The following is a 16,939-nucleotide window of genomic DNA, read 5'->3' on the forward strand; positions in this document are numbered from 1 at the left end:
TTTTCTCTATATCCTATTGTTACATTATTAAATGAAACCCCTAGAGTAACCTACAAGCTTTATTGTAGTCCCCAAAGAAGCAGCATCCACCAATCAGTTTAAGGAATACAAGGAAAACAGAGAGAATGGAACTAAATAGAGATCCACAATAAAGTGAGGAGAAAGTGAAAGTCAGGGCTCTGGAGTCTGATGTTGCAGCTGTAAACATCCTCTGCAGCTTCGGTCTTGATTCTTGAGGAGGTAAGAGTCACTTTTGAACTCACTGATTCTCATCCATGAAGTTTTTTTTAGGAAAGAGATTATTATTTTATACAAAAACAAATAAAATAATATTATTAATAATAAAAACTAAGTAATTAAATATATTTAAACACATATAAAAGGGAATATATAAAATGCACTTTAAGAGTTATGAAAGCATACAGACATGGTCTTCCTGACCGTGTTTAGTCAGTGCATATAATTTTTTAACTAAAAAAAGCACAAATAATTGATTAGATATGAATTACAGCTCTGTCTGATGTGATGCCATGATTCATTTACTCCTGTCCAGCATTTCCTGATCTTGTTTATTGTCTTTGTTCTCAAGATTCATGAAAATGGGGGAAGTCGTGGCCTAATGGTTAGAGGGTTGGACTCCCAATCAAAGGGTTGTGGGTTCTAGTCTCGGGCCGGCAGGAATTGTTGCTGGGGGGAATGCATGTACAGCTCTCTCTCCACCTTCAATACCACGACTTAGGTGCCCTTGAGCAAGGCATCGAACCCCCAACTGCTCCCCGGGCGCCGCAGCATAAATGGCTGCCCACTGCTCCGGGTGTGTGCTCACAGTGTGTGTGTGTGTGTGTGTGTTCACTGCTCTGTGTGTGTGCACTTCGGATGGGTTAAATGCAGAGCACAAATTCTGAGTATGGGTCACCATACTTGGCTGAATGTCACTTTCACTTTCACTTTTTCACTTTCAAAATGTCTTCTCAGTAATAGGTCTGTTACTAAACCTGACATGAATTGTTTTGCTTGTACTGGTTACCTGGTAGCCCTGATCTTGCATCATGTTTGTTACTTGGAAACACTCTGGTCTAAACTATTATTGCACATGAATCTGCACAGTTTAGAAAACACTTTCACTGGCACTGTACAGCAGTGCATCAATGTGTGTGTGAAAAATAAAGCAATGATGTTTAGTACAAGATAAGATCACATGTATATTCATCATCATTTAAATATCTTCTTAAAAAAATGATGAGCAATGGTAAAGACATGCGAAACAGCACATTGTTCCTTTTCTTCTTTTTATTTTCTAAATTATGAATCATTGGCAAATTGATTTGACAAATGTTATGCATTGTTACACACTATTTCTACTGCAGACAGTAGCATCAATAGACTCGGGGAATGGGAGGTAAGTTAAACAACACTTTGAGAATCAATGCTAGAGTTTTTCTCGAGTGCTTGAGGAAAACATTCACATTGAATAACTGAATAACTGCTGATGTAGCAATAGAATTTCAAACATAATGCATGCATTATCTACATACAGATGTACATTATCTGATCTAATAACAAACATCTTCTTTAAATAGCCAGTGTGTCTTCACCTGGCAGGAAGATCGTACTTCTTGGGAAAACCGGAGATGGAAAAAGCAGCGCTGGAAACACAATCCTTGGAAAAAATATTTTCACCACTGATGCTTCACCAAATTGAGTTACAGTTCGATCTATGAGATGAGAGAGGAAGGTTTATGGACAGAACACTCCTGGACTCTTTGACACAGACCGAGATGATGAGTCCATCGAATCTGAGATCATTAGATCCATTATTAATTGTGCTCCAGGCGTTGATGCCTTTGTCATTGTGCTAAAAGTTATAAGGTACACAAGACACGAAAGAGAGATTGTGAATGAAATAAGAAAGTATTGTGGTGAGGAAGCCTTTAAACATGCAGTGGTTTTATTCACTCATGGTGAAGATCTAGAGGGTCAAACCATTGAAGAATTTGTTCAGAGAAGTCCACAGCTGCAGGAGCTTGTTGACAGATGTGGAGGTCGCTGTCACGTCATTGACAGTAAATACTGGAGAAAATGTCTCCATTGCCCCTGTAGCTGTGGGTTCAAAAGCAACAGGGTCCAGCTTCAAAATCTACTAGCTACCATAAATGAAATGTTTAATGAGAACGGCCGCTATACCAATGAGATGCTTCAAAATGTGGAGCAGATGATTATTCAAGAAATGATGAATACAAATGAAGACTCAGTGTCTCCAAACCAGCAGCGAGAGAAAGCAGAGAGAATTGTGCATGATCATCTAATGATGAAACTTGCAGGTGCATCAATAGGGGCTCTAACTGGTGCTTTATTGAGCATTGTTGGTAATGTTGCATTAGCTGCGACCTGCCTAATAGAAGCCAGCTCTTCAGAAGCAGCTGGGACAGGTATTGAAGCAGCTGCACTAAAGGCAGGGCTTGCAGGAGGTGCAGGGATTGGTTCATCTGCTGCAGGTGTTACTCTCTCAGTTGCAGGGCTTTCAGGATTCATCGCTGGAGGAGCTATAGGATGGGAAGCTGCAAGAGAAGCTGATTCTGTATATGATGCTGTAAAGATGGGCACAGCAGCTACTTATGAGAACGCTAAAGTTGCTGTTGAGAATGCACAAGAATACATTTAACATTCATATTTAACCCCCGTGATCAACAATATAATTAAGTGTTTCACTACTCTCATCAGTTTATCATCTCACTGTCTTTCTCTTTTTATTCACGCTCTGCTTGAGTGAACGGTAAACCCGGCCTACTTCAATTTGATTTGTCATCTCAGTCATGATACTGACGAGCGCTGCTGAGGCTGACTGGCCTAAAAATTTAACTTTTAAATCTTTTTGTTATCATCATCAACAAAAACAACATGATTCACATAGAGATTCTGCAGATGTGTCCTTTATTAACAACAAACCACCAACAAGTAAAATTTGAATGGGACATTGACCTGATGAGGCCATCAACAGAGGACTGATAATACAAATATTAAAACACAACATGCGAGATGAGGTCGTCAGTGCTTATTTTAGGCCATTACTATTTGCATGTCTCTCAAGGCATATGGTTTCATTAAAAACATTGTTTTATAAATACAAAGTGAAAGATGATTAGTCTCATTATTCATGCTCGCCTTAGGTATCGCAGCGTTTTCTGCAAGTTATAGCTTTTCCACTTGAGTGTTTGTATTTTTGAATTCGGTCTAGTTTTATCTATAGAATAGTATGATGAGTGGGTCATGTATAACTGAATGATCTCATACAGCTGCTGTGAATGAAGATAACCTTCATCTCACCACTGACTCAGTGTAGGATATAGAAATCCCTGAACCAGTTTCATGGACATCCACTGAGCAGTTTCAAACAGAGCTATTTTAAATTAACCGCTGAGACCCGTGTTGTTGATAAATGTAGCTGTTGATTAATAAAGTCTATTGAATAAAATGTTGTCAACTGATAACTCGTATGCGTGCTGACACACTGTAAAATATAATTCTGTGGATTTGTAGATTTAATTGAATTTAATATATAAACTTTATTTAACAAAATTAATTTCTAGATTCTTCGGACAGTAGTGTTGAGACTGAAGTCAGAAAAGAGTTGTGGTGATGTCATCATTACACTCTTACAGGAGAAGAGGCTCGGGACTATGATTGACATTATAGACTTCATGACCAAAATAATAATAATAATAATAATAAAAATGTAGGAAAGAAAGATGATGATTGATGATTCCAATGAGTCCAGGTATCCAATCACATCCTCTGTTGAGGCAAAAGATTTATGCTGTAAATTATGCACATATCTTCTTATTGGACAAAAACAGTATCCACCTCAATTAAGCACATTTATTTTTTAATTTATGCACATCTTGGCATTTCCATCCAGCATTTTTTATTTATTATTATTATTATTATTATTTTTTTTTTTTTATGAGATATCTCAAAATGTGCGTAAAGATAGGGATGGGAACATAGCTAGTGACTTAACCCTTACTGGAATACAGTACACAAACAAATGCATAAATAAATTGTTTTTGTGCTAAATTTCAAGTTTTAAATTCAATTCAAGTTTATTTGTATAGCGCTTTTTACAAAACAAATCGTTACAAAGCAACATTACAGAAAATTATGTTTCTACAATATTTAGTAGTAGCTAGTAGTTTGTGCACATTTGACAGGATTTTAGAAAAAAAAATTATAATAATAATACAAGACGTAGTCAGCTAGACGATGAATATTATTAATTAAGTTATTATATGATTCAGTCACACTTGTAGCAATAATTGTTAGTTCTGTTTGTTGATTCAGGGTCAGCATAATCTGGGGTCCTCTGAGGGTCAGCATCATCTCTTCTCAGGTGTTCTGGATCCAGACTGGAGCTTGTGTAAATCCTAGTTATCACGGGATGTAAAAATAGAAACAAAATAGAGACATCATTAGCATAGCTGCTGATCCAACAAAGTAAAATTAGTTTAACCCAAGCTAATGAATAAAAATGCACATTTGATCAGATGCAACTACACTCACAATTAAAAAGATACATTATTCAAATGCCTGGCGAAAGAGATGTGTTTTTAATCTAGATTTAAACAGAGAGAGTGTGTCTGAACCCCGAACATTATCAGGAAGGCTATTCCAGAGTTTGGGAGCCAAATGTGAGAAAGCTCTACCTCCTTTAGAGGACTTCGCTATCCTAGGAACGACCAAAAGTCCAGCGTTTTGTGACCTTAGGGTGCGTGATGGGTTGTAACGTGGTAGAAGGCTAGTTAGGTACGCTGGAGCTAAACCATTTAGGGCCTTATAGGTAAGTAATGATAATTTGTAACTGATACAGAACTTAATAGGTAGCCAGTGCAGAGACTGTAAAATTGGGGTAATATGATCATATTTTCTTGACCTCGTAAGGACTCTAGCTGCTGCATTTTGGACGACCTGTAGCTTGTTTATTGACAAAGCAGGACAACCACCTAGAAGTGCATTACAATAGTCCAGTCTAGAGGTCATGAATGCATGAACTAGCTTTTCTGCATCAGAAACAGATAACATGTTTCGTAGCTTGGCAATGTTTCTAAGATGGAAGAATGCAGTTTTTGTAACATTGGAAATATGATTTTCAAAAGACAAATTGCTGTCTAATATAACACCCAGATTTCTGACTGTAGAGGAAGTAACAGTACATCCGTCTAGTTGCAGATTGTAATCTACAAGATTCTGTGTAGTGTTTTTTGGTCCAATAATTAGTATCTCTGTCTTATCCAAATTTAATTGGAGAAAATTATTTGTCATCCAATCTTTTACATTTTTAACACAATCTGTTAGCTTAGATAATTGGGAAGTTTCATCTGGTCTCGTTGAGATATATAGCTGAGTATCATCAGCATAACAGTGGAAGCTAATTCCGTATTTTCTAATAATATTACCAAGGGGCAACATGTATATTGAAAATAGAAGGGGACCTAGTTTAAACTCCAAAAGAAACACAATATAATGTTTTTTGAAACTTGAATTGTTAACTATTGAAAACTGATCGATATTTGTTCTTCAATAAAGTTGGTTTGTCCAGTTTTCTGTGACTGTTGTTGTTTTTTTTTCCTCATTACAGAAGTGCACTCCTGTTTGTGCCAGTTTAGACTCGGGGAGCCAATAACCAACAAACCCAATAACCATCTGTGAAGTGCATCTCCAAAAAACATGAATAGACCTGTGACTTTGTAAAGGTTTGTTGTTGTTCATTCAGCAAACATACTTCTGTCCATACTTCTGGGAGACACTGACCCTAATTAGACACACCTGAACCAGTTAATCAGGGTCTCCAAACTGAGAAATGCCATTTTGCAGGACAGTGGACTTCCAGGAGAAGTCATGTGATCTGTGACTAATCACCTGATGTTGTTGGATGACTCTCTGTCCAGCAGATGGTGCTTGTACAACATATGAATTAACACTCATGCCTCCTAATGGAGATAATTTGTTGCCTTGGCATGAAGTTGGTGAACCAGCTTTCTCCTGCCATGCCATTTATTTTGCCAACTCCACTGGAAAAGATAATACATGGAAACTAGAAAATTCAAAGTCCAATTTGTCAACCTATAAAAATAATTAAACTCAAATAAATTATGTGGTTGTATAAGATGTTGTATTTTATCACTTAATAATTCTGTATTGAACTTCAAACCTAAAGTCTATAGAATTTACAGAAAATATCAAATATCCCAAAAAACATCTGGTCCCATATTCACAAAACATCTTAAGTGTACCATTCGTGGGGTCATGAAGACGAAGTGGGAATCCAAGCGCAAACTTTAATTCAGAGAGCTTAGTAGAAACAGGCACGGTCAACATATCAGCAAACAACAACAGCAAAGACAAGGCAAAAGAGTAGGCTAATCCAGATAAACAGACGAAGGTCATGGCAGTCAGTAACACGTGAAAAACAAGGAAATAGTCCAAGATCAAAACACAATAACACGGAAACAAGGAAGGCAAGACAACAGGAGGCTAAACATTCAATCACCATTGTAATGCCGTTTGTAGGACGTGAAGAAGGAGGCGGGAACTGGCGAACATTCAAACAAAAACTTAAATCATAAAATAGACACACAACAGCCCCTTGCGGATGACTGCCATGCATAAACAAAACACAAAATAAAACCCAGACCTGGTCCTCTCTCATCCTTCACTGTCGTTCCTCCTCTTTTTATCCTTACAGAGCTCCTCTGCAGGACTCAAGACCGGTGAGTGGCGCAGGTGTCACTCATTAACTCCACCAGCCTCGCTCAGTTCCCACGGCTCTCGGCCCTGTCCATCTAATGTGAGACAGCTGTGAACTGATGATGAGATCTGATGAAAAACAGGTGAGTGCAATTGATAACATGTCCAAGCAGAGGATTATAGGAAGAGTCTATGTGGTGGATTATGACCTTGGATGGTGAACAAATGGAAGTATGTAGACCGGATTCATGACATTAAGGCTAAAAGTAACTCGCCAATTTAGGAGAAAATCTTAAAAATAATGGTTGTGTAATGAAACAGAAGTCCAGAAACGATTACAGGTACAGTCTCTCTTTAATAATGATGCGCCGCAAGGCTGATAAACAGAACTAAAAGTCTCAAAGGTAACTCAGGGTGCTTGACTGCTTCTTCTCAAAATGGTAACACAGGATATCAGCCGCTGATTCGGGCAGATCTTGAGCAGAGGGGTCTGGAGTACAGACGAGATGAGATGCTCCCTGCAACCCTCAACGAAGACCGCTGGGTACAGCACAGAAGAGGTAATCACAAAGGCAAAACTGAGGCTAAATGAGTAAACACCATTTAGACAGGACTGAACAAAACAAGACACAATTACTGAGAAATTCTGGAAATTCTGCTTCATGCAACTAGGACAAACAATAATCTGACAACACAGTCACAAAAAGAGAGCTAGATATAGCGAGGGCAAAAGAGGCAGATAGAGAACAGGTGTGAAGATGAGAGAATGAGAACCAGCTGAAGGTAATGAGGGGTAGAGGCAGTGGGTAAGAGTGAAAGTAGGACATAAAAAAACCAGCAGAGGGAGGCAAGGGATGAAAAAAAGAAAAGGAAAGAGTCAGGATCATGACAGGTTGTGTCAATCCTAAATTAAAGGGGGGGTGAAATGCTATTTCATGCATACTGAGTTTTTTACACTGTTAAAGAGTTGGATTCCCATGCTAAACATGGACAAAGTTTCAAAAATTAAGTTGTACGTTTGAAGGAGTATTTCTGTTCCCAAAATACTCCTTCCAGTTTGTCAGAAGTTTCGGAAAGTTTTTTTCGAGTATGGCTCTGTGTGACGTTAGATGGAGCGGAATTTCCTTATATGGGTCCTGAGGCACTTCTGCCGGAAGAGTGTGCGCTCCCGTATAGCAGAGCACTGAGAGCACAACAGACTTCACTGATCAGAGCGAGAGCGTCGCGTAAAGTCACAAAAGAAGTGTGTTTTTGGTTGCCAGGCCAAGACAACCCTGCACAGATTACCAAAAAAAAAAAAAACAGCATTAAGGGACCAGTGGATGGAGTTTATTTTTACAGAGCATCAACGGAGTTGTGCAAGTGTTTTTGTTTGTTCCTTGCATTTCGAAGATGCTTGTTTTACAAACAAGGCCCAGTTTGACGACGGATTTGCGTATCGTTTATTTCTTAAGGATGGTGCAATCCCAAGGAAAAAGGTTCACGATCGTGTGTTGGAACCACAGACGGTGAGTAAAACTGCTTCAAATATCTCTGCCTCCTTGTTAGTGCGTCCCCTCCCATGCCAGAGACCGGGGTTCGAGCCCCGCTCGGAGCGAGTCGTTGCTGCTGCTGCTTTCGTTCAGTTTCAGCCTCGGGATCTGATTTTGGATCATAAATAAACGGCTGAATCTGACTGTAAGCCATGGTTTGTTTTGGATGATGGTTTTTCCCTCACGATAATGTCAGAGCCTTTAATATGTTTTTTAACGGCTCTGGGTAATGTCACAGCTTCCAAACGCTCTCAACTCAAAAGCCTACTCGCGCTCGTGATTCTTTAGCTCCGCCCACACATCACGCCTCCAGCCGGTCGTGTTTTTCCGGGAAAAATCGGTACAGACTATCTTTCTCTTATGAATATAATAAAACTAAAGACTTTTTGGATTTATGAAGGATGCAGTACTACTCTATATGTACTCAAGATTAACAGGATATTGAGTGAAAACGAGCATTTCACCCCCCCTTTAAGTACTCCTAAAGTATTTCACAAAGCATTTTAGCGCTGAAACTACACAGTGTGACAGTGTGTCAATAATTACAGTGTGTCAATAATGCAAATGACAGTTAAAGGCAGTTCATCATTGAATTCAGTGATGTAATCTCGGTTCAGTTAAATAGTGTCTGTGCATTTATTTGCAATCAAGTCAATGATATCGCTGTAGATGAAGTGACCCCAACTAAGCAAGCCAGAGGCTACAGCGGCAAGGAACCGAAACTCCACCGGTGACAGAATGGAGAAAAAAACCTTGGGGGAAACCAGGCTCAGTTGGGGGGCCAGTTCTCCTCTGAGCAGACGAAACCAGTAGTTCAATTCCAGGCTGCAGCAAAGTCAGATTGTGCAGAAGAATCATCTGTTTCCTGTGGTCTTGTCCTGGTGCTCCTCTGAGACAAGGTCTTTACAGGGGATCTGTATCTGGGGCTCTAGTTGTCCTGGTCTCCGCTGTCTTTCAGGGCAGTAGAGGTCCTTTCTAGGTGCTGATCCACCATCTGGTCTGGATACGTACTGGATCCGGGCGACTGCAGTGACCCTCTGATCTGGATACAGACTGGATCTGGTGGCTACGGTGACTTTGGAATAAGAGAGAAACAGACTAATATTAGCGTAGATGCCATTCTTCTAATGATAGCAAGTACACAGGGTGTTATGGGAAGTGTTCCGGTTCCGGTTTACCTAATTAATGCAGCCTAAAAATGCTTTAACAGATTTGGATATTAAAAGCATATTAGTATGTTATGTGTATGCCAGGTTAAAGAGATGGGTCTTTAATCTAGATTTAAACTGCAAGAGTGTGTCTGCCTCCTGAACAATGTTAGGTAGGTTATTCCAGAGTTTAGGCGACAAATAGGAAAATGATTGTTTGTATTGTATACATAAAAAAAAGTTTTTATTAGTTATTTTCACACTTAGGTGTAAGTTTAGTGTAATAACTGATAATTTAATGTTTTATATCTACCAAGACAATCTACTTTTCATGCACTTTTTTGCCATTTACCATGCTGTAATAATATTACTCCATAATCATCGGGAAGAAGGAGGCGGGAACCGGCACACAATCAAAATGAAACTTTAATGACAAAAATAAACACAAAACAGCGCATCAGCCCCTCATGGACGACTGGTGTGCACAAAATAAAAAGCAAACATAAAATATTGCCCAGGCCTGGTCTTCTCTCGTCCTTCACGGTCGTCGCTTCAGTTTTATATCCTTCCATCTCCTACGTGGGACTCGAGACCGGTGGTGGGTCGCAGGTGTAGCTCATCTCCAATCACCACACCTGGCCTCACTCCCCGTTCCCACGTCTCTTGGCCCCGCCCCACTCGTCACACATGCCAAACAAATTATAACCCAATATAAATTGTGAAACATAAACTTTTCTTCCTCAAAAATGTACAATCTTTACAAGTTTTGGTCACCACATCATTCCCACAACTCCTTTTTGTGTTATTTCATAACTTGATGACTTATCTATTACTAATAATGTAATGGAGAAATATTATATATTTGCATAATTTATGTATTTATTAATTAAATTATAATTTATATTATGAATCATATATTAATCATATAAGAAAAATATTATGTCTTGTAATTATAATTAGGATTTTAAATCACAAAAAACACCCACACATTATGAGAAACTAATAGCACAATGCTGAAGTAACAACACTACACCAAGTAAAACCAAATGATGTGTTTTATTGTGTGACATTTTTATTTTTTTAATGTTGATTAAAAACATGCAGGTTTACCTTCTAGTAAAAACCCCAGTCAGCATAAATGACCTCAAATAATTTCCAGTATTAACTTCCTGCAGTGATAAACAAGTTTTGAGTGCAGAAGTGGTTCTTCATACAAACACCGGCATTCATCACATATAAAGACTGAGTCTGCACAGTGTCCATTGGCATTTCTTCAGATTGATTCTGTGTTTCCTAGACTTTCACTTGTGGTGTTCTGCGTCTCTTATCTTTCCTCTAATGGACGCATTGTTCTTTCACTCGGTGTACAACATTGGTGTCTCTTGAATGGATGGTTTGTGGTCATATTGAGTCGTGGAGATGTGGCGCGAGGTCTCCTGTAATCACTTCAGTGAAATGTGTTTGTTCTGCACCAGAGAGCCTGTCAGCGTCTGCTGTATGCTAATGACTTCACTAATGTACAGTAAGTGGCTCTGCGGACAGGATTTTCTCCTCTGGCCACCACTGGGGCTATGACACCCTGAACTGTGCTGCTGTCAGAAGAACACAGACGTCATTTACAGTGACATCGAAAAAATATATCCAAAATGCAAACAAATGTGTTTCCCCTTGACATTGTGGTTTATCAGTATTAAATGTTTCACAAATGGGTCACGTGCAGCAAAAAGAAGTAGAATATAACACTTATAACACATTCAGTTGTTATTCAAGTGTAGGCCTTATAAATTAAATACACAATAACAATATAAACAACAACAACAATAATATAAACATCACTTTTTTTAAAAAGGGGTGCAGGTCAGCAAATTCAACCCACCCCCTCCCTCGCCTGCCCACAAAATTTTATATTATATAAAATTTTAAATTTATTTCATACAAATTAAAAAAAAATATTCTTTGTATTTGAAAGTAAAAAGTGAAAGTCATGACATTTGCCAAGTATGGTAGCCCATACTCGGAATTGGTGCTCTGCATTTAACCCCTCCAAGTGCGCGCACACACACACACACACACACACACAGAGCAGTGGGTAGCTATAGATCCAGCACCCAGGGAGCAACTGGGGGTTCAGTGCCTTGCTCAAGGGCACTTCAGCCATGGGTATTAACAGAGGAAGAGAGCGCTATTTATTCACTCCCTCTAACCTACAACTCCTGCCAGCACCGAGACTTGAACCGGCGACCCTTATGAAACAAAAATATATTGCAGTATATTGAAAAATATCATGTAATATATTAGGCATATATTCTTATATATATTTAGTTTTTCCATTATATTGCAATATATTGAAAGTGGCAATCATTTGTATATTTTGCAATATATTATATAATATATGTATCATCAATATATTATTAAATGTATTCAAATATATAAAATGTTAGAAAATAAAAAGGGAAAATAATATATTACAATATATCACAATATATTTTAAGAAATATATTGGTAAATATATTTTCCTTTCGTAAGGGGACCTTCTGGTAATTAATCCAATGCTCTAACCATTAGGCCACAGCTACCCCAGCAGAGGTTTGGCTCAGGGCAGCTGGATTTTTGGCCTGGCTCTGTGCAGAGTCCTATTCTACCTCTGCTGCACCAACATGTACGCTTCCATATTTCTGATCATGCTGATGAGTCTCCACAGGCTGGTGGTGATAGTGTGGCTGAAACACATGGGGACACTGACGAACCGCAGGATGCTCACACGGGTGCTGGCGGGACTCTGGGTTCTTGCTCTAGGACTCTCTGCGTCCGCTTTGGTTTTCAGGACCACCGAGGTCAGCAATGAGACTCTCAAGGTCAGCAATGAGACTCTGAGTATCGGTTGCTACTGCAAACACCATCAATATCAATATGTGAGTCTCAAAACATATTACATGCAAATCCAAGAAAAAAGCACACTGAAATAAATGAAGCTCTTCAAGACACAAATAATGCATACACAATCATTAGTTTACCCAAAAATTTTAATTTGAGAAAATCACCCCCAGGCCATCCAAGATATGGATGAGTTTGTTTCTTCATCAGATTTGGAGAAATGTAGAATTGCATCATTCATGAAAATAATCCACACCACTCTAGTCCAACAGATAATGCCTTGTGAAACCAAAAGCTAAATTTTTATAAAAAACAAAAGCCATCAATAAATTTTGCTTCATGTAAATTATTATTATTATTATTTTAGAAGTAGGCTACATTATAGTACAATCATAATTTTGTCAATTTCTTCGAGTTAAAAAGCAGACTTTTATTTTGGACGGGTTGTATTGAAGACCTTTGAGTGTCAATGTATTTGTTTTTGACAGTGGTTTTCTGAGATAAAATAATGAAATGATTATTAATTGTTCTCTCAGTGAGGCTCTCAGTGTTTGTGTTCACGTCCTCAGATAGTGAGACAGCAGGCTCTGTTAAACCTGCCACTTTCAGCCACGCTGGTGCATACTTGAGTATAGTACACGACACAACGCCACTCATTCACGGAGAGACATGCAAAACAAACAGATTAGCCTATATATTATATAGCAGTGCTTTTGTCATTATTTTACAGCTTTGTTTTTTATTTATTCATCAATCCATCAAATCGCACATTTTATGTGACATCTGCAGAGTGGCTAGCTACTGTAAATTAATTTGTCATGACTGGATTCTGTGCTTCACTCCACATCACAGAAATCATAATGCATTAACCTCAAATTATAAATGGGACATAGCTGTATATGCACCGGATGATGTTCTGAATAGGTAAACATGTTCGATGCGTTTCCTCGTTTTGCATCTGCTTTCCGACCACAGTTTTTGCAAAGGTGTCTACCTTCAAGGACAAATAAGCATTTGTCTTTTCTATATAAAAAGTATTCCCATACTAGTGCCGATTTTAACTCCTATTTTGATGTGGGATAGAAATAACGGCCTCTGTCTCTGATGTTGTCCCCGCTGTACGTGTGGGTGGAGCTAGACAACAGATAGGTGGAAAGTGGTTGCCTAGGTGCAGGTGAGATTCAGTGTCTGTTATTTTTTCCCAATACTGTAGATAAGCAAATGTACATGGTATGATAATCGTTCATGTTTATATCACGGTATATCTTCATACCGGTATATCGTTACAACCCTAGTTACATTCATTAAATATTACTATGACAAGAATAGTAGTAATTGCTTTATGAATATAACTCAAATTCAAAAGACGAGGGAACTTTCCAAACAAGATGTTTATGTGGAATAAAATAAGCATAATTAAGCGAGTGTCTGAGATATTTATTAACCCTCTGGTATTCATTTGGGGGTCACACTTCTGTTGTTCACTGTCAAAAGTGACCGGAGATAGAAATATTAAACAGTACCATGAAATTCTCTCAAAATACAAAATACAACTATTGTATTTTGAGAGAATTTCATGGTACTATTTAATATTTATGCAATAATTATAATGCATTTTTTTTGCGATTTTAAAAATAAAACCTTTTTTTTCTTATATTTTTTCTATTACTATTCAATCATAAGTATTAGTAAAAAAGTACCTATTTGTTAACAGTAATATCTGAAACATAAAAAAGTAAAACATAAGTTACCCCAAAATATCTGTCATCGCAAATTGTGCATGCGTCAATGTCAGCGTTTAGGCAGGAATCACGGAATTCAAATTCAACGTCTTCCAGCGGGACCGCAAAGAGTTGAGGTGCAGGTAAGTTTATTTTTTATGTTTATCATGTTTATATAATTCTTAATGCAAATGTTAACTTATCCCACTGTGCAATGTGCTGTCGTAGTGACGTCTTTTTCGTGTAATTTTTGGACATCCAAATTCGGTCCCAAACGACGTCCAAAAAAATGACCAGTTCAAATATCAAATGTTGAATGTCAATATGACGTCCAAGTTGGGTCATGGTTGGCCGTCCAAATAGTGGACCTACTTTGGACGTCGAATAGATATTAATAAATGGTCATGGATCGATGGACGTAATATAGACATGATCTGCACGTCTATCAGATGTCCAGTCTTAAGTGGGATTTAATGGTAAGATTTACCAAAAGACGTGTAATTTTCTCACTTCTGTTATCTTTTTGACGCCACAGCCAAGCTTACAGGTTCAAATTTGAGGTTGGTCAATTTAGCTTTGACATATAAGTTAGTAATTACAGGGTCCTATTCTGGCATATGCAAATGCCACTAAAAATCTACACTGATTATTAAAATATTAGCTCCCATCAATGTTATGTACATGGCTGAAATTAGCGAACTGGTTAGCAGCATATATGTATTTGCATATGAGGTACAAGATCAGGAAACTAATCTCAAAATAGAAAATGTATGAAACTTTGAATTCCGATGCAGTTTCATTTTCATTAGCCATATGTTGATGGGATGTAATTTTCCTGAAGCTCTAGTTAGTTTCTTTTCCAGCTCTACTTGCCTCATGAATATTAATTATTAGCCTAAATGAGGTTCATTCAGTAGGCAGTTGTTAGTAAGTGAGCACAATCTGGTATTATTTTGTTCCTCAGACAAATGTTTGTGTGAGTGACAGAACAATCCCAGAAAGTCATATTTGAATAAACTAATAAATATTCATAAAAACAACATTTCTTTTTTCTCCTAGTTTGCACTCTTTTACTCTTCAGGCTGAGAGCCAGCTGTAAGGTCAAAGCATTGTTCCCAGTTTGTCCCAGCATTTTTTTTTTCGTGGATAGTAATGGTGCACCCATAGCGTATCATGAAAAGTCTACCCTCTGGGCACCCACTTGGCACCTCTCTCTCTCGTATGGCCTCCAGCACTCTCCTCTCCACATCCCAGGAGAGGGACCCCACCAACATTTCTCTAGGGATAATGGTTTCATTTGATGCACCTGTTCTCTTAGTATCCCTGTAAAGACGGGAGATGGCCTGGAAGACAGCTGGGGCATTTGTCAGGCCAAAGGGTAGCACCCGGTACTCATAATGTCCCGAAGGAGTGATGAATGCTGTCTTCCACTCATCCCCCTCTCGAATCCGAACCAGGTGATAAGCATTATGGAGGTCCAACTTACTGAAGACCTTGGCTCCCTGCAAAAGTTCAAAGGCAGATGACATTAAGGGCAGGGGGTACCTATTCTTAATGGTAATGTCGTTCAAACCTCTGTAATCGATACAAGGGCGAAAGGAGCCATCCTTCTTCTTAACAAAGAAAAATCTTGCACCAGCAGGAGACGAGGAGGGACAGATGAGATCGGCATCAAGGGACTCACTAATATATTTGTCCATAGCCTCTCTTTCTGGACCAGACAGGGAATATAACCGACACCTGGGCGGAGAAGTTGCTGGGAGGAGGTTGATGGCACAAGCATAAGGCCGGTGAGGAGGCAGGGACACAGCCCGGGACTTGCTGAAAACCTGCCATAGATCGGAGTACTCCTCCGGAACCCCGGACAGATCAACATCATCCACCTGCCCAACAGGAAACACAAAATTGCAGCGTGGCTTTGCAATCACTTAACAACACTGGGCAGTTTGTGATTATAATTTATTTAAACAAGATAAAGTAAATATATTTACTTTGTATACAATTTTTTTTCCCTGCTAGTCTTGCTTTGTGATGTCCTCTCACAACCAAACTACAACACAGGTATATATTAAACCACACATAGCTAAAAGTCAAAGTAACAATTATACATGCAAGCCCATGTAACTATAGACATGTCAACCTGTCCTCCAACCAATACGCTCGTATAGGTCGTTTGTCCAAATCACTGAAATATGACCCATTGTAACAGATATGCAGGTCAGCGATTCATGGGTTAAATTCTGTTTTATAAATTCAGACTGTTGGTACTAAATGCCAGCCTGGCTGGACTTAAACTATTTACGATGCCCATGCGAGCTTCAAAGAAGAAACGAAAACCCCCAACCCAAATTCTTCCAACACTGGAGACAAAGGAACTTTTCGTATAAGTTCCTTACTTTCATTTTATTATTAATATGCATTTTAATTATGTTTATGGATTGCATAAAATGGTTAATCCTTGTTATGTGAAGAGTATAAGTTGCAAGCTTATACTTTAGGAAATGTCTTTCCTCACTTTAACTTCCTCAAAGAGAGCCATGCTTCTGCAACCCCCACTTTTGCAGGTCGTAAAGTTTACGACCACACAGGACAGGAGAGAAGCCAAGTCACTGGCTTCTTTTGAACAATGCATTCTATGGAATGTATTCATTAACTTTCTGTTTTCATGTTTTATAAATGTATTACGTATTCCCTTTTAGTACATTTAGATGTTTCCCAACATCTGCAGTGTTATCATGTGTTAAACAAATCTTTAAATGTGTAATTCGATCTAAAAATTAGATCTTTGGTCATATATATATTATGTCTAGTCTTGTTCTAATCGTCATGCTTTGACAGACCCATTTATCTAGAGCAAAGTAATGAAAAATGTATTTAATCTGGAATAATGAACTTGCTTTAATATTCCTGATGAAATCGGACA

General features: G+C 38.4%; 1 protein-coding gene across 1 annotated transcript; it reads left to right on the top strand.

The window, feature by feature from the left end:
- Positions 1–1,392: 1,392 nt before the first annotated feature.
- Positions 1,393–15,115, top strand: LOC113096656 (uncharacterized). Its single transcript, XM_026262068.1, is given in 7 exon segments — positions 1,393–1,399; positions 1,581–2,429; positions 2,517–2,644; positions 6,740–6,764; positions 7,191–7,301; positions 11,987–12,276; positions 15,098–15,115. Coding segments are annotated over 7 exon segments (1,428 nt in total).
- Positions 15,116–16,939: the final 1,824 nt, after the last annotated feature.

The sequence above is a fragment of the Carassius auratus genome, unplaced genomic scaffold, assembly GCF_003368295.1.
Source record: "Carassius auratus strain Wakin unplaced genomic scaffold, ASM336829v1 scaf_tig00216014, whole genome shotgun sequence".
Classification (NCBI taxonomy): Eukaryota; Metazoa; Chordata; class Actinopteri; order Cypriniformes; family Cyprinidae; genus Carassius; species Carassius auratus.